Source organism: Pelecanus crispus, chromosome 2, assembly GCF_030463565.1.
Source record: "Pelecanus crispus isolate bPelCri1 chromosome 2, bPelCri1.pri, whole genome shotgun sequence".
NCBI classification, from domain to species: domain Eukaryota; kingdom Metazoa; phylum Chordata; class Aves; order Pelecaniformes; family Pelecanidae; genus Pelecanus; species Pelecanus crispus.
Window position 1 is genome coordinate 119,609,661 of NC_134644.1, and position 22,176 is coordinate 119,631,836.

At 41.6% G+C, this 22,176-nt stretch overlaps 1 protein-coding gene across 15 annotated transcripts in view; it reads left to right on the forward strand.

The window, feature by feature from the left end:
- The window catches only part of EPB41L3 (erythrocyte membrane protein band 4.1 like 3), a 64,601-nt gene extending 42,767 nt beyond the window's left edge, over positions 1 to 21,834 (forward strand). For 2 of the 15 annotated variants that reach the window (XM_075705419.1, XM_075705418.1), the window contains 10 exons: positions 290 to 510; positions 8,787 to 8,840; positions 10,734 to 10,769; positions 11,483 to 11,674; positions 17,492 to 17,614; positions 18,130 to 18,525; positions 19,598 to 19,729; positions 20,165 to 20,263; positions 21,379 to 21,459; positions 21,724 to 21,834. In XM_075705419.1, the coding sequence (XP_075561534.1) occupies positions 290 to 510; positions 8,787 to 8,840; positions 10,734 to 10,769; positions 11,483 to 11,674; positions 17,492 to 17,614; positions 18,130 to 18,525; positions 19,598 to 19,729; positions 20,165 to 20,263; positions 21,379 to 21,459; positions 21,724 to 21,834 (1,445 nt within the window). Of the gene's footprint in view, positions 1 to 289; positions 511 to 4,173; positions 4,741 to 8,786; positions 8,841 to 10,733; positions 10,770 to 11,482; positions 11,675 to 17,491; positions 17,615 to 18,129; positions 18,526 to 19,597; positions 19,730 to 20,164; positions 20,264 to 21,378; positions 21,460 to 21,723 lie in introns of all 15 variants that reach the window. The other 13 variants (XM_075705422.1, XM_075705421.1, XM_075705427.1 and 10 more) reach the window with 11 other exon arrangements.
- The last annotated feature ends 342 nt before the right edge of the window (positions 21,835 to 22,176 follow it).

A 22,176-nucleotide genomic window follows, 5' to 3' on the forward strand; every position in this document is an offset into this window, starting at 1 on the left:
AGCACTTTTAACGGCTTGCTAACATTTAACAACTGTGTAATGCACACATTAGCTACAATAATGTGTGTATACACATCCATAATGTATGTTTATGCATATAAAAGCTACAAGCTTTATTTCAAGTAAACAGTTTATTTAAATGTATGCACATGCTTCTGGTTTCCTGAAACATGACATAGTTGTGTTTTCAGCAATATCTCAAATGTTTTACTAACCCGGCTTTTTAATTTTATGCAGCTTCTCAGCAAAAGCTATTTCAGACTTTCCCTCTTTAAATATTTGCTTTTAGCATCAGTGAATGAAAACCATGAAATGTACATGAAGGATTCTGTGTCTGCTGCAGAGGTTGGTACTGGCCAGTACGCCACAACAAAGGGCATCTCTCAGACCAACTTGATAACCACTGTGACTCCAGAGAAAAAGGCAGAAGAAGAGAAAGATGATGAAGAGGGCAAAAAGAAAAGAGCAGAGGAAGTCACCCCGGTCTCGGCAATACGCCATGACACCAAGGTAGAGTTTGGAAGGTTTTGTATTAAACTGACCTGCCTGGAGAGTGCTCGGAGACACGCACAATTGTTAGGCAGGGAGGAGATACCTAGTTCCGTGAAAGGAAACTAGAATATACGTGGTTGTATGTGCGTGTATATACGTGTCTTGAATCAATATTTTTACAGTCCTTTCGCATTTCATATGATGTTGTAAAAGTCAATTCCTGCCTCGGACTGGTTTTTGAAATTTGTTTAACAGTCAGCACAGTGTTTTTTACATAGCATTCAAGAGCTCCTTAGGAAATACCCAAAAGTAGCCTACCAGTGCACGTTTTGCTCCTCTGGTCTTCAGTCGTATTTTGACTTTAGTATGGACATTTTTTTTTTTTTTTTTTTGACAAGGCAACGAAATAGTTCTGTGTTCTTCTATGTAGCTCTGTGCTTTAAACTATTGTATTTTTCTCATTTACTTCTCATAACACTCTGTTTCCTTGCATGCATTTCAATGAGCATTTTTCTCTGTTAACTTTTGGGTATTAATATACTATTTTAAGCTTTTTTTTTCTGGCTTACAAAGGCATTTGCTTCCCTCATTTGAAGTTTTGCATTGAAGAAAACTGTTTTTGTTGATGATTCTCTGCTCAGTTGTTAGATTTGATTCATCCCTCACCATCTCCAATCCCACTACCACTGCATACATGTACACACACGGCTGTGCATTATATCTACTGAGTTATTAAGATGGGGTAAATCAAACACGGGGACAGAGAAGATACTGAATTTCAGAGCTTGACAGTGAAGAGAAATAAGGTAGAATCACAAAAGATCAGGTGTAAAATGTCCTCTGTTTCTTTTACATTGAGGAGAATAAAAGAGAATTTGAAATACTGAATCTAGGATACCATTCAAAAACTGTACTATGGAATGCACTTGCTAAACAAGTAAGATTTACCCTCTTCATTTATGAGGAAAAACCTTGACATGTACCTTTACACCAACAAAACTGCCATGCGTGCAAATCATAGAACCTGAACTAGCCTTATCATATAAGGCCACGATGAGCTACATAGCTATAGGATCAAGTCCTCAAAAAGAGCTGCAATTAAAGTACCAAAAATCAGAAACAAATTGAAATACTGAAAATTGCAGATGAGAAAATATTTTCTTTTGGAAGTGTGGACTGTAATTGTAGCATTGAAAAAATAATCTCTGTAAAATTTAACTGGGGTCTTCTTGAAACTCCATTAGTTTCTGCATGGAGAAATATTGATGAAAATCAAATATGCAGAAAACATCCAATAGAAACTAATTCTGTTCTGAGTGTTTGCTAATTTAGGTCAATGGAGAGATCAGCTGCATTTTGAAGATCATATGTTCCTTATATATGGCTAGAAATAGTCAAAGATATTTTTAGGAGGATATCTTGGTGGTACTTAAACATGCACAAATTAATGATTTTTAGCCCCCGCGCCCTGCAAGAGGTGGGTTCTATTTAAACCATCCGCTAATAGAGCTTCAAGTTCTGTATGCCTACAGAGATCTGTCCTGTTTTCCACTGGACCTGCTAACACCTTCATCATTCATTAAAAAGAAAATAGGGTCTCAAGAAACACAGGACAAATTTGAAATCAAATTCCTGTTTAAGGGTATATAAATTTTATAGGTAGGTTTTCAACTTCTCCACTAAGACATTTTTCCTTTGTTTTATCTATATGTATTTAAGTACCAGAAGTTATTTTAAATATTAACACTGCAAAGATGTCAGTAAGTGAACAGTCTGTATTTGCAAAGAATAAATTTACTTTAGCAATTTTGCCTTTACAATATAAAGAGAAGTTCTGTGTATTTAGCTCACGTAAAGTCCTGTGAGTCCGTCGGCATTAAAGTTTGACTTGAGTTTACTGCATTAAGCCCATAAAGAAGACATTCATAAGCACTTTGAAGTTAGGCTTGATTGTGATTGTTTAATTCAGGAATACAAATTGCCTGACCTGATAGAGCGGTTTTTTTAACTGTTCTGGCTAGAGAAGAGAGAGAAGCAAAATATTAAGGGGAGGGGAAGGAGCTCTTCTGTGTAAATATTTGGCTTAAATCACATTCCTACTGTTAATATACCTGGTAAAGATTAGGCTTAGTAGCTAGCATTGGTGCAACCTGTGTGTAAATCCTGCTTGTTGGCTCAGATTTGACGCCAGCTTGTACAGGCAAATGCTGGTTTGGCTTTGAAGTCATTCCGCTCTGGGGAGCTGGGAGTGGCAGTGGGAGTGAAATGCCTTTTATAGCCCCTCAGGGAGATGCATGGTGGATGGAGCACTTAGGGTTTGGTCATGGAGCCAGCGTGCCGCTTTAGCTAAGTGCGCCTAGTTGATTTTGGCCAAAACATCTCTGATGTGTCAGCATTGTGGCAGGTCTGTTGTACCAGGGTATTTTGGTGGTGATGGCTGTTGCTGTCCTACAGAGCGGTTGTGGCTGCCCACAGGGAGCATCTTAGGTGACGGTCACCCCTCCTGCTGAATCACCTCCCTCCAATTTTTTGTCCTTAAGGACTGGTTGAATGCCCTACAAGCAGCATATCAAAGCAAATCCTGCTTGCTGGTAGCCAATATTCTTTGCATTGTGGTAAAAATTGTAGCAAAATCATTGGGTGCGTTTTTACCTCTTCGCTCTGGGTAAAGAGTCACTTTTTGACTATGAGAAGATGTGGCTGTGTGGGGCACGGACCTCTCTTCGGTCAGCCCCCCTTCAGATCCCCAGCAAGAGAGCAGGGGGTCTGCCTAGCCAAAACCCTCTGCTCCCTTCTTTCAACATGCTGCTGAAGCAGTGGGGCGCAGCGTAGTGGGGTGCAGCAGGGCGCATGGCCAGGAGGGGGACAGCCCCCTGATGCTGCCTGCTCCAGCTCACAGCAGGCAGAGGTGAGGACAGGGCCGTGGGGACGCCCGGCGGAGGCCAGCCTGGGCGGTGGTGGGAGCCGCGCTGAGGAGCTGGCTGCTGGGGTGGGTATCCAGCTAGTACAGGGGTTTTTCCATTGGTAACAGCTAATGTATGGATTTATACCCCCGCAAACCAGAATGTGTTTTATTTAGGTTTAGGATCGAGCATTTTTTTAAAAAAATATTGTAATGTGGGAATTTGGGCACATAGAGTTTTAAAATCTTTAGAGTTTTAATTATTGCTGCTGAGGTTGTCCAAGGCATAGATGGGAAGCATCTGGCCCCCACTGGGTCTCCTCCTGACTGCAGGAATGCTGTCACAAGCAGTGTTGGTATTAGAAATACATTCCCTCATTTCTTTGTTGCTCTCCATGTACTTCATGTTTGAAAGCTCCTTATGATCTGAAGCCAGTCTTACCGTAAGTGGCAATTGGCAGCACCTGAAACTCCACATATGGCCGTGAAGGTTTTTATGTAAATCCTGTGCTGCAGATGACTAGACAAATGCTGAATCAAGAAGTTGCCTTTTGTAAGCTGTAACCCTGATTCACTAATACCTGTGGTGTGTGGCACGGGAACATGCACCATTTAACTCAGTGGAAAGCTGTGGTGTTAAAATACTGTTTATGATTTTTTATATATATATATATATCTATAGGTATTATATATCATCACGGAAGAAAATTAACTAATGACAGTTTTCTTTTTGTCCTTTTGCTTTTGCGCCTTGTTTGCTGCTCTTTCTCTGTCACCAGCCATCTTTGCTTGGCACTGACCCCTGCCACCCCTCGCCATCCTCGCAGCCTGGCCCCCATGCATCTTCAGCAAAGCTTCGCCGGAGATGCAAGGAGAGCGCTCAGACAAAGCCGTTAGGTTGTGAGGTGCCCAAAGAGAGCGTTCCAAAGCACGGCGAGTCGGAGCCGGACTCGGACAGAAAGGGGCGAGTTTTCTCCGCCGAGCAAGACGTGGCTTTCGGCTATAAGCAAAAAGCTGGCAAAGGCGGAACGCTGTTTTCCTTCTCCTTGCAACTTCCAGAGTCATTTCCTTCCCTCCTGGATGACGATGGCTACCTGTCACTCCCTAACCTCTCTGAAACCAACCTCCTGCCTGCCAGCGTGCAGCACTACCTTCCCATCCGCTCCCCCTCCCTGGTGCCTTGCTTCCTCTTCATTTTTTTCTTTCTGCTCTCTGCCTCTTTCTCAGTGCCATACGCCCTCACTCTCTCCTTTCCTCTGGCTATGTGCCTCTGCTACCTGGAGCCCAAGGCGGCCTCCTTGAGTGCCTCACTTGCCAATGACCTGAGTGACAGTTCAGAGGAAGAGGTGTGTACCTCGGCATCGAACACACTCTTTTTCGTGTTCAGTGCTTCAGTCCTAACCAGTGTTAGATTGCCGCAATAGTGGGCCTACTTTCAGAGCCTCATTTCTGTCTGTGCTGATATGTTAGAAGGGGTGTTTTGGGTTTGTTGGGTTTGGTTTTTTTTTTTTTTTTTTTTGGTTTGGGGGTTGGGGATTTTTTCTTCTTTTTTACTTTTTTTCTCGTGTTGGGAGTGCAGCTTGGGGCCCAGGGTTAGGCACAACACTGTGTGGAAGTGGCTTGGTTTGAACTGTGTCAGCCGATGCAAAGTGACTTGCACTGAACAAATTGCCACTGATCAGCTCTGAAGTATTGTATCTGAACCCACCGAGACCTTTTCTTCCCCCTATCAGTTTATACTAGGGTTAGAATAGTTATCTAAATAGTGGGAATTAAGTACAATTTCCTGCATAATTATATATGCATGCATATAATATATGTGTATGGATATACATTATGTTTCTATAAATAGCTGGCCAATAATAATGGGCACTCTCACCAACTTCAGGGTGTTTGAAATTCAGGTGGACTCAGCTTTTTGCAAGAGGCCACCAAGTGTAGTCCGACCCCAGAAAAAGCTTTCTGGTCCAGCAAAACCTGGATCTGGATTTTCAGCCTTGATCTGCTGCAGATTAAATTGTTTTCCCGTGCTTAAATCCAACGTACTGGTGAGAGGTCAGATTGGGGCAGCTGTTCTGCAGCTGTTCGGGGAGCATGCCATGTGCGCTGTCTTGCCATTTGCAGTGTTGTATTAGCACTGCCAAAACTGATGCCTCAAGCCACCAGGGTTATCACAGGCAGATAAAACAACTGCAGGAGGAGTCCACAGTGGTTCTGGGAACTGTGGATATGACAATATATCCAGAAGAAGGAAAGGAATCTGCTTGTTTAAGTAACATAGTAACTGGCATCTCAGTTTTTGCTGGTGCCTAGTTATTCTTTGTTGATAGAATAAAATAATGAGTTCATTTTTTCCTCATTTTTTCTTTTCCCCCTTCATCTTCAAATGTGAAAATACATTTTTTCTTTGTATGTAAAAAAAAAAAACCCAGATCAGATAATCACAGACTAGTTGGCCATTTGTAAAAAGACATCTTGGCCACTGGTCGATGCTGTTGCAGTAGTTGTCTTTAATAAACCAGCTTGCGAATCTAAACATTTGTGTAATCTGCTGCTGTTGGTTTTGTAAGACTTGGTGCAGGATTTCATTTCCTTTTTATGGAAAGCCAAAAGTCACATCAATTTATCTTGTAAAAACATTGTCTTTAGATGCTTCTGGCTCTGCAATGCCTAACAACTGAATAATAATGTGCAATTTCTGATAAAAGGCATCCAAAATGTTGCTGTCCTCAAAATTTTGTGTCCTCATTTTGAGATAGCATTTAGGTCTCAATTTGCATTAGCTCTGCACTTGGATTAATCTAATAGCAATAACAGCATTAATACAGTGCCAACTCCAGAAGCAATAATGAGGCAGTGTTTATGTAATACATTGGTCTGTTCCTCTTTCAGAAATGAGCACTTCTTTTCGTTAGTAAAGTTAGGAAGTATTGAGCATAAAAACATAAAGAATAGGCTTTTTAGTGTCGCTCTTTTATGAGGGTGATTACTGTGGCAGTGCTTCCTGGCAGACAACACAGACTTGTGCCTAATCCAGGGGGTATTTCTTGTTCAAAATATTGCATGAAAGTGAATATGTATTAAACTTGGGCATGTCTGCATTACATTGGCAAAACAAATCACAGCAGTTACGATCGCAAGTTAGAGGAGGCGCAGCCGCAGCGTCTCAGGAGATAGCTGCCTTCCCTTCCCGCTCGATCCCTCGCCCGCCCGCGAGCCCCACCAGCAGCTGCACCACAGCCCGTCGTGGAGTTGAGCTCGACCTTTCTTACTCTCCACTCCAGAGGAAACCTGCCTTGCTGAGCCTCAATTTGCCATTCCCTGCTCTGCAATAACCCCAGATCTTTACTTCAAGTAGCTCAGTAATGCTGACTTTGACTCCATGGCTGTTGATTGGCTTATTAGCAGACACGTATGTTGCAATAAAGTGTATTTTATGCCTTATTTAGGATTTCATTGCTGTTATGGTAAAAGAAATAGAAACCTTTTTTCCCCCCCAGTTCACAAAAGATTGCACACAGTGATGCAGAAGGCTGCAACCAGTGCCCTAAACCGATCTCATACCTCTCTGAGCTCTGTTCTCCCTTGAACAGTGCATCTGGAGGCAGTCCGTGCCGTCAGAGGCAGAATCTCACCCCTTAGATTTCATTAGCTTCTGTGTTTGTACCTTAACAGCTAATATTTCTATTGACTAAATGCCTAGATTCATTAATTCCTCTTTTTTTTTTTTGGTAAATAGGAGCGACAATGCATAGATTTTTTTTATATTGCTGTACCTTTACAATTGCTTACAATGTTATAAAGATGTGAGATCCTTCACTAATAAAGAAACAATTTTCTAACACTTTAGTGAAAGCAATTTGACCAGCTAGGTAGACTATTTTGGCATTACAGTTTCATTTAAAAATAAAAGCGGTCTGTCTATTGAGTGGTTATTGCTTGAAAAATTGCGTATCGCTTGCATTCATGCACTTACCAAATAGTCCAAAATGCCCTCTTATTCTTCTGCCTGTCATACAAGCAATACAGATTATTCAAAGAAAGGAATGATAGAGAACAAAGCAATGAAAAAGTATCCAAAAAGCAGTTTTATGAAACATTGGAGTTGTCAGAAAATGATAGAAGATAGGAAATTCAAAGTTAGGACTAATACTCCATCCACCAGTAGGTTGCTTTTTTCTCTTGTTTCATACTGATGTGATTTGAGGATGAGATGTATTGTCCTAGCTTTAAATTACCTGCCTGGGTTACTTTCGAGTATCTGAGGATCACAGAAAATCACTAATCAAAAGCGGAGCTTTCACTGATGTTCAAACAACTTGGATGTGCCAATCTGGAGCAATAGGGAGCACTTTCTTTACTTACTAGTTTTCCATTAGCTTGCATAACATCAAAAATAGTCGTCTGAACTCTCTTCTCAGCCTGTAGTAACCTACACTCAACTCTCTATTAAATCTCAGCACTTGCGTTCACCACTAAAATGTTCCTCATGGCTTCAGGCAAAGCAGGGATAGATCAGTCTGTGCAATGCTGTGCTTTGTTTCATTTTTACCACTTGTACCTAGTAAGTGTGGGGGTTTTTTTGGGGGGTACCTTTATTTTTCTCCTGCTTTCATCCATATTCTGAAATGGAATGAGAAGTACTTTTGATTCTTTTAATGGCAGTTTTCTTTCTTTTTACTATCATTAACAATATCAGCTGCTCTTTATTGGAACCGAGTGGGATCTGAGCCTTACCATTACTCCACAGACAGAGAATAGATGGGCTGGGGGTATGGTTATTTGAACTCCTTGGTAATGCAGACAGCCTCATGGTGTATAAACGTGGAGACAAGAACAACTTCTGTACAAATGAGGGGCTGAAAGTCAGGTGACTGTTAAAGTAGCCTTTTTTTTTTTTTTTGTTAATTATCTTTTCCCCCTCCAGATAAAAAGTCAAGTACCGCATTAATCTATATTGGCTAGAACAAGAATTTGATGAATAATTTTTTAAAAAAAAAAAACATTGTGGGAGGAAAAGTTTGTTTTGGAAAATATTAGCCTTTTTTTCCCCATTTTTTTTTAAAGCCACCTGGCTTTCTTAAGAAAAAAAATCTGCTATTCAAATAACACTTTTCCAGTAATGTTTTGTTTGGCTTATAAATTTGTTCCAGTAAAGCCATATACTGTGTACAGTACGCCTCGAGTCTTCCTCTGAGTCTGTTCTGTTTACTAATATAGCACTTTTATTTTGCTTCTTTGACTTGTGCGTGATTTGAAAAGCAATGCTAATGCAATTCGCAGGGATGTTGAATTTAACAGTTCCCCGTGTGAGCCGCGTGTACTGATGAGCTGGGTTTATTCTTTATTCCTGCCTTCCTCTGGGGACCCGGTTACTGGTCTAACCAAATAGACTGACAGTGAGCAGACGGATACTGCAGCTGATGGTGAGACCACTGCCACCGAGGTTTGTACAGTTGCCGGCACCCAGTTGTGGCAGGGGAGAGCGTTTTGCCTCATCTCTTCCCGACCCTGAGTGCCAAACTGCATGTCTCCTACGGCAGTTCAGGATCCCTCTCCGCGCGTGCGTGCATGTGCGTCCGTGCGAGTGCGAGAGCTTTGCTCGGCGAGTTGAGTTTTTCAGTGCTCCCCACGGGTTCCTCTTATTTCTGTGTTTGCTTTGGAACCTGCGAGGCCCCTGTGCTGTGCAGGTAGCGGGGTGGTGGCGGCGTCACCCATGCCGATGCTGCCCGCCTGGGACGGTCATGCTGGCCAGATTGTGCCCTGGGTTGTTCACTTTGCCTGTTTGCTCTTATGATCTGTAGCCTCTGTGAGAGAGAGAGGGGAGGAAAGGCGGTAAAAAGCAGTTTTCAAATTTTCTGAATAGAAGTACTTCCAGATTATAAATATCTGAGGTTTTCCTTTAACGTAATTTCACGTGTCATCTTCACGTATTGCCACCAGTAGTCCAGGTATCGTCTTCAGAGGAGGAATGTAAAAAACTTGCGATTTTCTTTGCACTGAGAAGCCTCATATCCACAACATGGTGTATAGACTGTGCAGGCAAATTCAGCCCTATGTGACTCCAGTGAAGTGCATATACTGCCTTCATAATTAATATGGTTGCAGCTGCAAACATGAGCTCAATTTGGTCTGACATCTGGTAGAAGACAGAGTCTTACCACAAACACTACTGGAGGTTTTCAGTAGGATCTCATTAATATTTCAGACTGTTAAAATTATCGTCAAGGAAAAAGTCTCCGTATGACGTGTCAGGGCAATTCAGACTCGGCTGTAAATAGAGTAGATTTGAACTGAGTTATAAAGTAATCAACAGATGAAGATTTTCCCATGGGTCATTTGACTAATTAGGACTATATGAAAAATTAACAATCAAATAGTGGCACGAGCATTAAAAGAATCCAAACGGAGCAACAACATAAAGTCTGTCGAGATGAGTCAGGAGTACAAAATGCTTTGAAGTGGTTCTTGCACTGTGTGGCTTCAGGCCTCGAGCCATACAGAAAGTCAAACTTAATCCCAAAACTGTGACATTTAAAGCGTTCAGTTTATTAATCAAAAATGCACAATAATCTCCCTCTATTTTAGGGGAGAAGATTATGTGAACCTCAGTTTTCCTTATGGCTACACTTTTCAAAAAGCGTGCTGTACTTGCCGTCTGAAAATTCAGCCCTCAGAAACGGGGCTGCTTGGGCAGTCCATGTTGCATTGCTTTTGAAAATGTGAGCTGAAGTGAGTGTGAGGTGTATGCCATTCCAGAAGACCACCACTGTAGATAGATCCTGAAAGAATATATATACAGGCTAAATACGAAATGAAATTATTTTAAATAGAGAAAGGGACTGAGGCTAGGGAAATAGCATTTTAAGCAAATAAAATGTGCTTTGTCCTGTAGAAGTATTGCGGGTCGTTTACCTGTGGCAAGTTTATGCAAAGATTTGCCTGTGGCCCGGGAGATGTCATATGTTTAAACTCTGGGATTATGGACTTCCAAGGAATTTGCTGTTGCCATTCGGTCCTAAACCAGCCGCATTCTCGGTGAGAAGGTCCAACTGCTGCTCCCTAAATAGAGGTCTATGAACGTGGAGCGCACCATTGATACCTATAAAAGGAAAATGTTTAATATGCCTTTGTTCCCAATTAACAAGTTTGAAAAGAGGAGGCTTGCTCTGAGTTAGGAGAACCGTGCAAAGTCAAGCAGTGTGTCTACTCCTCCTTAAGCCCTTAGCGTAGAGAAAACGTGACCTTAACCTAGCGTGTTCCTCTCACCAATTTCTGTAAAGCCTTCGGCCATGCGAGTGGGTAAGGTGTTGTTTTCCAATCTTTCTCATGCTGGCAGTCGGACCAAGAGGAGGACGGAGATCTAAAGGCACAGGTACCGAAACAAAAGGCCCAGATGTTGCTCAAGTGTCAATGTTGGAGGTGTTCACCTCCCTCAGCATGTTATTGTCAGTTCTCTGTGAAGAAATGTGTAGAAACAGCATTTTGTATCCTTTCAATAATGTGTCCCTTACCTTTCCCTTTCTTTTTCACTTCTTTCAGAATAGTCTGATTAAGCGAATACAGGGTGAAAATGTGTATGTCAAACATAGTAATCTTATGTTAGAGGTTGGTATTGGTATATACCAGTGCATGTACGTACATGTGTGTTAGTTTTAGTGGTAAACTGTGAATCTGCACTATGATGCATGAACTGTGTATTCCCACCTGCTAATAAATCAAATAGATTTTTTTTTTCTCAGATTATGATGACTCCTCTAACTTGTACTATAAATATATATATGCGTGCACGTATATGTGTGTGCGTCCACGCGCATATGTATGTTTGTTTGAAGCCTCTTTATCAGGTGTAAATTATAGTGATATGGATAAGCTCTTTAAGAATATTTTATACTCACTTATATGAGATATGCTATGCTGTTATCTTTCAAAATGCCACATTTTCACAGAGTGTTGTGTTAGTGCTGTGCTCCCCGGCTCCCTGAGATGTTACTTCCCTCTTTACTAACCAAGTTGTGTGTTTTGGCTCTAAAATCTGGTTGGCTTAGGATGTATTACAAACTGCTCTATTCTTTTAAAACTGTCCAGGACCTAGACAAAACCCAGGAAGATCTGATGAAACATCAGACCAATATAAGCGAGCTGAAACGCACCTTCTTGGAAACCTCCACAGAAACGGCTGTGTCTAATGAGTGGGAGAAGAGGCTTTCCACATCTCCCGTTCGGCTTGCAGCAAGGCAGGAGGAAGCTCCTATGATTGAACCACTAGTGCCTGAAGAGGTCAGCGTGAGCTGAAAGGCTTCATTACGTATTTGTCTGTTCGTTTTTGCTTATAACAGTTCTCAGTGGATTAGAGGGCAGAGCTAGAGGCCATTCCCCACTTGCAGGTGCTCCCTTTTTCTCAGCACCCAGGCTCTAGCGGCAAACATGCGAGGAAGAGCAGATACCCTTTTTTTTATATATCTAGATATGTAGTTAGAGTATGAAATCACTATAAGCTGCATGGCAGAATTGGGTCTCTCTGGGGGTGTGAAGTGCAGGCTTCCTTACAGGTTCGGTGAGCTTGAGGAAGTCCAGCCATGCGTGAAAGAAACCGTGAAGGTGATGGAGAGAAAATTTAAATAATGGTGACTGGTTGGGGTACCAAGCTTCACAAGAAAACACCGAGCAAAGGGCAGAACTCTCTCAGTCTTTGAAGGCGGGGAAGAAATAATGATGATAATTAGACCTGCTTGGCCAGTTCCATAAGGAAAATGGTAGTTGCTGCAGTCTGCTGGATACCGTTTTGTTGAAGACCCAATGCAGATTGCTAAGTGTGTACATTTTTATGCACTGTGCCTGTGAGAAAAAAATCTTGCTCACTGTGCAGTCTTGAAGTGTTTGCAAGAAACTTGCCAATTAAAAAGCTGCCTTTTATTTAGTTTGTGGGTAGATAATGAGACGTAGAGGTAATAATGTAACATTCACGTTGCCGTAAGATCCTCAAAAAAAGCAGAGAGTCTTGGTTTAAATCTGGTGGAGCAAAGACAAATATGCTTGTGTGATCTGCACAAAGATACAGGTTTTTTTATTCTGTTGTGGATGGATATCTGGTTTCTGTCTCACAGGAATCATCTTTATGGGTACCTCTTGTTTCTAGCATTACAGACCAACAAATGGCCATAAAATTTGCTTCTGTCACCTCAGCACTGATGTAATGTTGTAAGGAACTCTGCAAAAATTGGCTGGAAAGTATAATTTGAAAGAGTCTTCTGCTTTCCCACCTTAGAGGTTGGCATTGCAGACCTGCAGCTCCCTGGGGAAGGGAATCCCTGGAGGCACCCAGATAACACATCAACTTCTCCTCGTAGAGAAAGGGATGTTGCCAAGAAAAAGGCCCCAGTTCCTCTTCTCCTGTATTATACCCGTCTAACCGGTGGCTGATACAGACATCAGACGTGTTAGAGTGGCCATCAGGTTCTATGAAAATACCTAAAAAGCAGACTGGGTGCCCAAAGCTTACCTTTTGGAGAGACTACTGAGGGGTCTTAATGTTGCTCCTACTACCTTCTTCAGGAATCATAATAGATTCTATGACCGAGTTAGTTTGGTCGTAATTGAAAATACAGGTTTTCTTTCTCAAAAGTAGAATTCCAAGTGTAATAAACAGGATGCATTTAACATATTAAAGATGTAAAGAACTGTTGAAAGGGAGCGGCTGGCTAGCTGAGCGTGAATCAGAGGAGTGCAGGTGAAGCAAACTTATACCCCGCCTCCCCCCAGTTCATTTCATGTCTTTATTAGTTTAGAAATTTAATAACAATTTTTAATTAAAACGCACAAGCAGTAGCAAAGCAAACGCACAAGCAGTAGCAAAGGATTTCACAGTTATGTAGGCTTCACTCTGAGAAAACAAATCTGAATTTAACCACTCATTTGGAAAGGAAAAAGTCAAGAGTTACCTTTATCTGGTACCTCTTCTCTTACTGGAGGAAAAGGACTTGCTTAAAAGCAATGTCCAGTTACTGGATCTTATATGGATCTACGTAAACTACAGCTGTCCTACAGAATCTCATCCAAATGAAGGCATTTCTGTGGAAGAATGTGAGCAGATTTGAGCTATCGGGGCCTAACTCTGAGGTGACTTGTGGCACTGAGGGGCCCCTGCTGTAGATAGCATCTGACCATCCTTTTTGGTCCTGCTGAGTGGGATGGTTTCAGTTCACATGTTCTGCTGAGAGAGGAATTTTTCAGGAAAAAACTGAAGCCATGCATAGGTCAAAATCAGCACCTTGATGTCTGCTAAGAAATGCGGAGGCAGTCAGGATAGAGAGCAGATAGAACTGCGTTATGTAGTAGCTTCTTCTAGTCAAAGAAGTTACACATTTAACTTAGCATATCCACTTTAAAAATTTATTCGGTGCTGTTATCTGTATCTCTTTAATAGAATTAAACAAGAACAGAAGGGAATATACACCTTTTCAGAATGTGTGCTTTGAGCATTTGGCACCTGTGTGTGTTGGGTCAGTTTGACTTTAAGCCTGTCTAGTCACCAGTTGGTTTCTTACAATAATAGGGGAGATACTTTGGTTTTCTTTAGTTATGAAAAATATAGTTTTACATATCTGCCATAATGGTGGCCAGATAGCTGCAGAACATGAAAGCTCTCATATTAACAAACACCTTGACAGTGTTTAGTCTGACCTGGATTGGATTAAACCAGCAGTTTAGAAATAAAGAAATTATGCATCTCATTACAGTCGGGGAGATGAGCTGTTTCTCCCTTTCTCTCTCAAGTTTCTATAAGTTTTGTATCTTTAAACGTGTACCTTTCTTCTTGAGTACATGGAGTATACGTATTGAAAACGGTACACTAAGAACGGTACCGTAGGAAATTCTTAGCAACATTTAAATCCGTCCCAGTTGGGCAAGTTGTGGAGACAGTCTTCTCATTCTCACAGCATTGGGAAGGCACAGATGGGCTAAAGGTGAGGAGGATTTTGGTGTCACGCTACAGAGGATAATATGGCAATGGTTAGCTTCCTGCATGGGAACAAGACTCGGAGACCTCTTGTACCTGTAAGGAGCAAAGGAGAGCTGAAATCTTTGCAGAGCACACCTTCTGCCTGCTTCAGCAGGGAAGGCTGCAAACTCGGGAAAGAGCTAAGTCCAGGGTGAAGGTGGAGGGACCTGTTCTAGGCTATTGATGAAAGCCATGGAAGTTGGCACCAGACACAGTTAAACGAGTAATAGAAGATGAAATGCACACAGCGCGTCCACACCCAGTGCTATTCAATTTACTGTTTTCCCTGCTGCGCAAACAGTATGCTCGTGTCTGCTTTGCATTCGTCGCAGAGAGAACACTTATTTCGCTTCTTATTGGAAACGTCTTTGCTGTAAAATTATTCTGTTTAATTCTGTTTCCTAATTTACCATGCAATTAATAATTTGTAGAGTGAGAAATATGATGAGCTATTGTAAAGTATAGTGGACTATATACCCTCCATTTACTAAAACCATTTATTCCCCTGACATTAGACCAAAGAAGAAAGAGAAAAATCAGAAAAAGTCATATTTTTGCAGAAGGGAGGTACTACATTCCTTGAATTGCAGGTAAAAACAAATAATACTTTCTTGAAACGCAGTCTGATAGGCTGGCAATGGTTTCTTATTTTATTATCTTTTTTCCTTTCCAAGCCACTTGTATTTATTTATTTATTTTATAAGTTCCAGAGGGAGATGTATTCTGGGGGCCAAATGCTGAGGAATGAGTGCCCTTCAGAGCTTATAGCTTCCTAATAGAGACTGATTTCTCTGCTAGTTAGAAATCTACTTGCACGGTGCTATTTGTGGATGTTGTTTGCAATTGTGCATGCATTTTCAGCGTAAACCTCACTGAGAACATTATGGTGAATGGGGCACTTCAGTCATTAGAATTAATTTCCTTTATACTGTCAAGTGAATTCAGATTATGCTGAGTGATGGTGAACTTTGTATTCTTATTGGTTTTTCTATTAGCCAAGTGTGATAGAGAAGAAGCTGCAGGAAGGAGAATCTGCTGGCATGTTGGTTACTTCTCATCAAATCATTATCCAGAAAAGTGTCCCATCATCCCTAGAGGTTATTTTTAATTCATTTGATTTTAAACTAGCACATTTGCTTAGTTAAATACAGAAGTTATGGTCTTAAGGTCAAATAACTGGATGCTGATTGCATAGCTAAAGCAAATCACGTAGCATATTTGCATAAAGAGGAAAGAAAGATGCTGCTTTAAGTTCAGTTCAGTATCTATAGTAGTATGGTGTTTACTGTGTTGTGCTACTCAATTTAAACAATGCTGCAGGGGATTGATGTTATTCTAATGAAAACAAGGAAGTTCAGTGCAGGCTACAGCTACGTACAGATGCATACTATTCTAAAACCTCATCAATAGTGTGTTTTTCACAACTGGGGAACAATTGAATGGGCTTATTTGCCATATTTTTGTAATTTGGTTTTGACTGTAGCATTATGAACTATTGCGATATATGGTTTTTAACCTGAGGATGATTCCAGTCATCATTTTAAATGATGCACTGAAACGCCACCCTGCTTCAAATTGCTGCAGAAATAGTGTGGCAAAAGTAACTTTTTGTGTCCACATTATGTGGGTGTCTGAGGGGAGGGAACCTACAAAGGAATCACACTTTGCCTCAGGTGATGCTGTTGATTTGTTTGATAGCTGCTCTAAGAGGTACAATGGTAAAAGTTATTATATGCTTTCAGAGGAGGCAGCATTGATTTCTTACAAATCTTCATACTTTAGTGCTCCTGAAGTAGAGATAAACTTTCAGATATTCTAATTTAGCTTTTATATCTCAAATATAGGGCACTGAGGATTGGGTTATTATAGACAATGTACCCTCTGAGGTAGTTGATGGTGAATCGAAAAAAAATCTGGCTTACAAAGTAGTGACTGTGAGCAGTAAAACTGCCTTTCCACCTGAGATATTAAAATCCAGTACCGTTCTAATGCAGAGTTTTGAGGACTTGGAAAGTGAAATACAATCCAAAGAGGAGAATAAGCAGAAAATGTTCACCCTAGGAAAGTCCTATGATACCGTATCTGGGAAAATTGTAACCATGACAAGTAAAGCTAAAGAGGGTGAGAAAGCAGTACAGCCTGCAGTACAAGCTTTGCAAAAAATGGAAAGGGAAGTGCAAGAATCTGTGAAAATCATTCCGGTAGTGGCCGAGTATGAAATCCTCAAGCCTGTCACTGATGAGAAAGCCAGGCTGGGATCCGAAGTGCAGAGCACCAAAAGAAAGCTGTCCGACTCTCTGACACCCATAAAGGAAGCAGAATCTCAGTTACGAAGTCCTGAAGAGGAGAGTTTGAAAAAGACACTAAAGATGGACCAGGATATGCAGTTACATGGTACACTGGGAAGCTTGCAGCTTGGCAAAGCAGAAAAACACCTTGGCAGTGAAGCTGTAAAAGCAGGGCCATTTGTCCGGAAAGACAAGAGCCTGTCTGAGTGGAGATATTCCAGAGAACAGCCATTTACCTTTGCTACTGCTCACTATGTTACCGAGTCGTCTGCGTCAAAAGTAGTGGTAACAAGTGGCTTTGACTTCACGCCACAGTTTAAAGATTAAAGCATGCCTTCTTTTAGGCAATCCCTTCACACCACCCTACCTTTTGGTTCTCCTGCTGCCTGGCTTTATGTTGACAGCAGCCAACCCAGCTTATTTTTTTTCCCCTCATATTTTGAATCCGCCCCACAGTCTGAAGCAGACATTATATAAGGCTTTAACCTTTCTGGTTTATTTAAAGAACCATGTTACTGAAATATAGTACTGCTGCTGTGGCTTGTTAATAAAAGGAAAAAAAAGGTTTGCTTGAACCAGCAAAATGCCAACGCTAACAACTATGCTTCGTAACTATTGCTTACTACAGCCATTATGAATTTGCTCTGATTTATTTTCCCATTCTTTTCCTGTTTCCAACCTCTCTGTACCCCCGCAACCTTCTCTCCCTTCCCTCTGTCTCTGCCTCCGGTTTTGGCAATTAATATGTCTATGCATGTGGGTCTGCCTTTCTTCTGTGTATGACTCTACATTTCTTTGTCTGTTTAGACTAAACAGTCCACCGGTGAAAAAACCTTGGATGGTTCAGATATCTTCAGTTTAATAGAGTCCGCCAGAAAACCAACTGAGTTCATAGGAGGGGTTACTTCTACTTCACATAGCTGGGCTCAGGTGGCCGTTCGATTCCCTCCATCAGTGTTATAACCGCACAACAATTACTTTTGCTTTGCTTTTGTTTCCTGTTTTTATGCATAACGTGGAACCTGTATAACTAATGCATGTATTGGTGTGCCTTTTCCTTTGTTACAATAGATCACAACAGAAACTTCATTGAAAAGAAAAAAAAAGAAAAAAGAAAAAACACGTTTTGTCTCATTTCACTTTATTTTGGTCATTTTGCAGGGTGCTGTATTTTGCCTTTATAAAACTCACGCAAAAATACCAATGAGAAGAACATTACGGCATTTCTCTTCACTTCTAAAAATTGCGATTCTTGCATTGTTTTTTATTTCTTCTATTCTGATAACGTCCTGAGAGTGAAAATCCGTGCAATGTGAGAGAAATAAATTGGCAAAATGTAATACCCATTTTTTTATTTATGTTCACAGTACATTAAGCTAAGGAGCTATTGCAAGTAGCGTTGTCTGCTTCTGATGCCGAGGGTTGTTTTTTCTCCTTCCCTGCAGAGAATAGACACAACGACATCTCAGGAGATAACTTCCAGTGAAATGAAGCAAGCGGTTCAGCCGCATCAGGATACAGTGAAGAAGGTTGTACAGGAGACCGTGGTTATCGAGGAGAGGCACGGCGTGAGTGTGCATGCGAGCGGGGATCCTGCTAAAGCGGCCGGACTTGCGCTGGATGCCCAGGCTGAGGCAGCTTTGGCGGTGGCGGCTGGCATGAAAGGGAAGGAGAGCTCCGCTGGGACTGAGGGGGCGAAGGAGGAAGAAAGGGAGGAGGCTGGGAAAGCCCTAACCAAACAGGAAGGAGTCGCTGCTGCTGCTGCTTCGAGTGAGCAAGCGGAGGAGCACAGTACAACGGTCCGCCTTTCAGAGTCTTTGGAAAGAAAACCTCATTTTGAGGTAACTCGTTATTAAATCGGTCGTGTCTGTGCTGAATTGCAAATGCAGGCAGTAGTGGACTAAGTTAATTCATTTCGTGGAAAGCAAAGTGCACCGAGCTTGTGTGATGGCATCTCTACAGCAGGCAGTTTGTTTCTCCTCTTATTCCCTCCTTGCATGGCACCTGCAAGGCTTGTTGCTGGTTTCCAGTATTGGCAAAATGCCATGCATATTTTCCCTAAAAGCACTTTTGATGCTACAGAGAAATAACCTAATTTGGTAGCTTTTTACGCAGTGGATAACAAGAATTCAGTTGGCATTCTCTTTGGGAAAGTCCATCAAGATTGGCAAAGTTCACATGTCCTCAAAGACAGAAAATGTATTTTTTTCCATGCTTGGTACAATTAATACAGTACACAATAAGTATACTGTGTGTTAAACAACCCAGGTTCCTTATGTTAGCCCCATTAGCAGAATTTCAAAAATTATTTTGCAGAGAGGTTAGAAAAAAACCTTGTTCTTGCTCTTTTTTCCGAGAGCTGAATGGAAAACTAAGCCTGAGTAGGATTCGTTCTCTTGATGTTTTAAGAAAATGTATAATCCCAGAACGACTGAGGTTGGAAGGGACCTCTGGAGGTCATCTGGTCCAACCTCCCTGCTCAAGCAGGGTCACCCAGGGCCAGTTGCCCAGGGCCGTGCCCAGATGGCTTTTGGATGTCTCCAAGGCTGGAGACTCCGCAACCTCCCTGGGCAACCTGTGCCAGCACTCAAGTCACCCTTGCAGTGAAAAAGTGTTTCCCGATGTTCAGAGGGGACCTCCTGTGTTTCAGGTTGTGCCCATTGCCTCTTGTAGTCTTTACAACTTTTCTGAAGTTTGTTTTCATGAAATCCAGGATAGTGCTAAATGTTGCCAGCATTATATACTTGTGTGTACCATTATAGTGAAGAGAATTTTCTCTTTTCTTTCTTTTAAATGCAGAGCACTTTTTAGTTGTTTCCTCTCCTTTTCCCCAAAGGAAAAAAAAAAAACCTATTCTGAGAAATCCAGAAGCTTTACTAAATGTTCCAATTCCTTTTTTTTTTGTTCATGCAGTCACCAGTTGTGAAGACTGAGACTATCAGTTTCAGTAGTGTTTCTGCTGGTGGGGACAACCTTGAAATTTCAACAAAGGAAGTGCCAGTAGTCCATACAGAAACAAAAACCATTACATATGAGTCTTCTCAGGTAAGAAATTGTGCAAATCCACTGATTTAACACGGCCTTAAGGAACCCATGTTTCTTCACCCATCTTTAAGTGTATGCCTTAGGGTAAACTGTTCTAAGCTGTTCAAGTATTACATACTAGCATGAGGAGGATGTATATAAGTATGGCTGACCTGAGGGTGCCTCTCATGTCCTGGTGTAGGACCTTTTGAGAACACTGATGAAGCTACAGATGTCAAAGCCCCAGCTTCTCATCTGTCCTTCCAGAAGCAAAAAGGAGTCTCCAGATGCAGAGACAACTACTGATACATGATCACCCTAGCAGCAGTTTCCCTACCATTAGATACTCACTTTATGAAGAACTGTGGAAATAGGGAAGTTCAGCCAGCCCAGTTCTTGCCTCCCTGTGCTCAGGAGCATGTTTTTGGTGACTGGTTTTCTCTTTCGGTTCCCTAGGTGGATTGCGGTGCTGACTCAGAACCAGGTGTATTGATGAGTGCACAAACTATCACATCTGAAACTACCAGCACTACAACCACAACACATATCACCAAAGTGAGTCCTCAGAAAACAGGGAGGGTTTTTTTCACAAGGGTGCATGTTTTCTTAACTTCAATTTCATTATTTATTTTAAAACACGGACACATGCTTATATTCTCTGGACAAAATCCTGTCTATTTTGGGTACCTGTCTTCATTCACCTGTCTTTGGGTTTACTGGCTTTATTAACATGTCATCCAAGGACTTGACAAGAGTCCTGAAAGTCATAAAGCCTTAGTGTATGTCTACACAAGCACAAAACATTGCTGTACAGAAATACTTGAGTTAGCTGCAAATGCTGTCTGGAACTGGAAGCAGTGTAGCCACGTTGGCATCGTATGGTAGCCAGGAAGGAATAATTTGCCTGAGCATGAGGCTCCATTGACATGACTATACTGCCTTTGAGTCCTGAGCTGTTATCCCTGCACAGTCTTGAAAACACATAGTAAATCTGTATCACGTAGTCATAACAGGGCATTCAGTCAGCTCAGATGCCACAGTTGCATTGCTGGGTGGTACCCTAAGGAACTTGCCCACAGCCAGACAGAAAGCTTATGGCTGCACAGACAAGTGATGTTGGGTCTTCCAAGTTCCAAGATAGCATCTAAATAAAAGTTCCCCCCTAAGCAGAAACCCTCTTAGTGCCGTGACAGCTGTCCTACCAATATTCACTGAGGACAGGATTTCATCTTTCTGCAGTGAAAATCACCCTTCAGTAGATGAGCTATACAAAGGCCGTGCCACCCTGTGTATGTCCTTCTGAAGCCAGCAGCTGGACTTAACTAGGTCTTAATGTGAGCTGTCTGTATGTCCATTCTTTTCTTCATGGGATGAATTTACCATAAATACCTGACACTTTGGACATACAGACATCTCTCCTGACACGTGTGCAGATTGATTAGAATTATAAAATTACCTGTGTTGGAGGGACCTCTGGAGGTCATCTAGTCCATTTAGAGCAGGCCAACTTCAGAGCTGCTCTGGTTGCAGTTCAGGGTTGTCCCCTCTGCGCGTGCTGTTTGAGATAGCTCAGTCCAGTCACATCTGGGTTCCTGCACTGATCATTCTCTGCATGAGTAGCAGCACTCTTTAAAGTAGGTTACTGACATGCATTTGTCCCTCCCATCTAGACTGTGAAAGGAGGCATCTCAGAGACAAGAATTGAAAAACGAATAGTCATCACAGGAGATGCAGATATTGATCATGATCAGGTAAAATCTGTTAGCTGCTAAAGGCTACGCTGAAGACTGCCAAAGAGAACATTTCTAAACATCGCTTTAAAAGATACTATTCATACTGGCATGCCTTAAATTAAACTGGATTAGTAGTTAAATCAGTGATGGTATATTTCATATTTTAATCATTTTCCTCATTTGTAAATTGTGTAATATCTCATGACTCTCTCCACCTTGCTATTGATCATGCATGTTCCACCTCCTTTTTGTTTTTGCCCTTCTGTGGTTTCCTTGGGATAGGCGCTGGCTCAGGCAATTAAAGAAGCCAAAGAGCAGCACCCTGACATGTCAGTGACCAAAGTAGTGGTACATAAAGAGACAGAAATCACACCAGAAGATGGGGAGGATTGACCACAGGTAAGAGGACTAGATGATTTTCCTAGGCATTTACAGGGCTGGCATGTTGCAAAGGTGGTTTTCCTACCATAATTCACCTCTAACTCTTTGCTTTCTCTCACTGGCATTTGCAAGTTGCATTTGTGCTGGTTATCAGTTCTGGTATTTGAATGTAAACTGCATTCAGCTCTAAACGTCTGTCTTCATTAATGGTGCCAGCTGGAGAAAGAGCAACTACTCATTTGCTTTTGTTGGCTCTCTGGAAAGTCCTCATTGTCCATGCTTTGATATAGTCTAATTCTCTAATTTTGAAGTAAAAAAAAAAATCTGTTGTCTGCTTTTATGTCATTTAAGAAC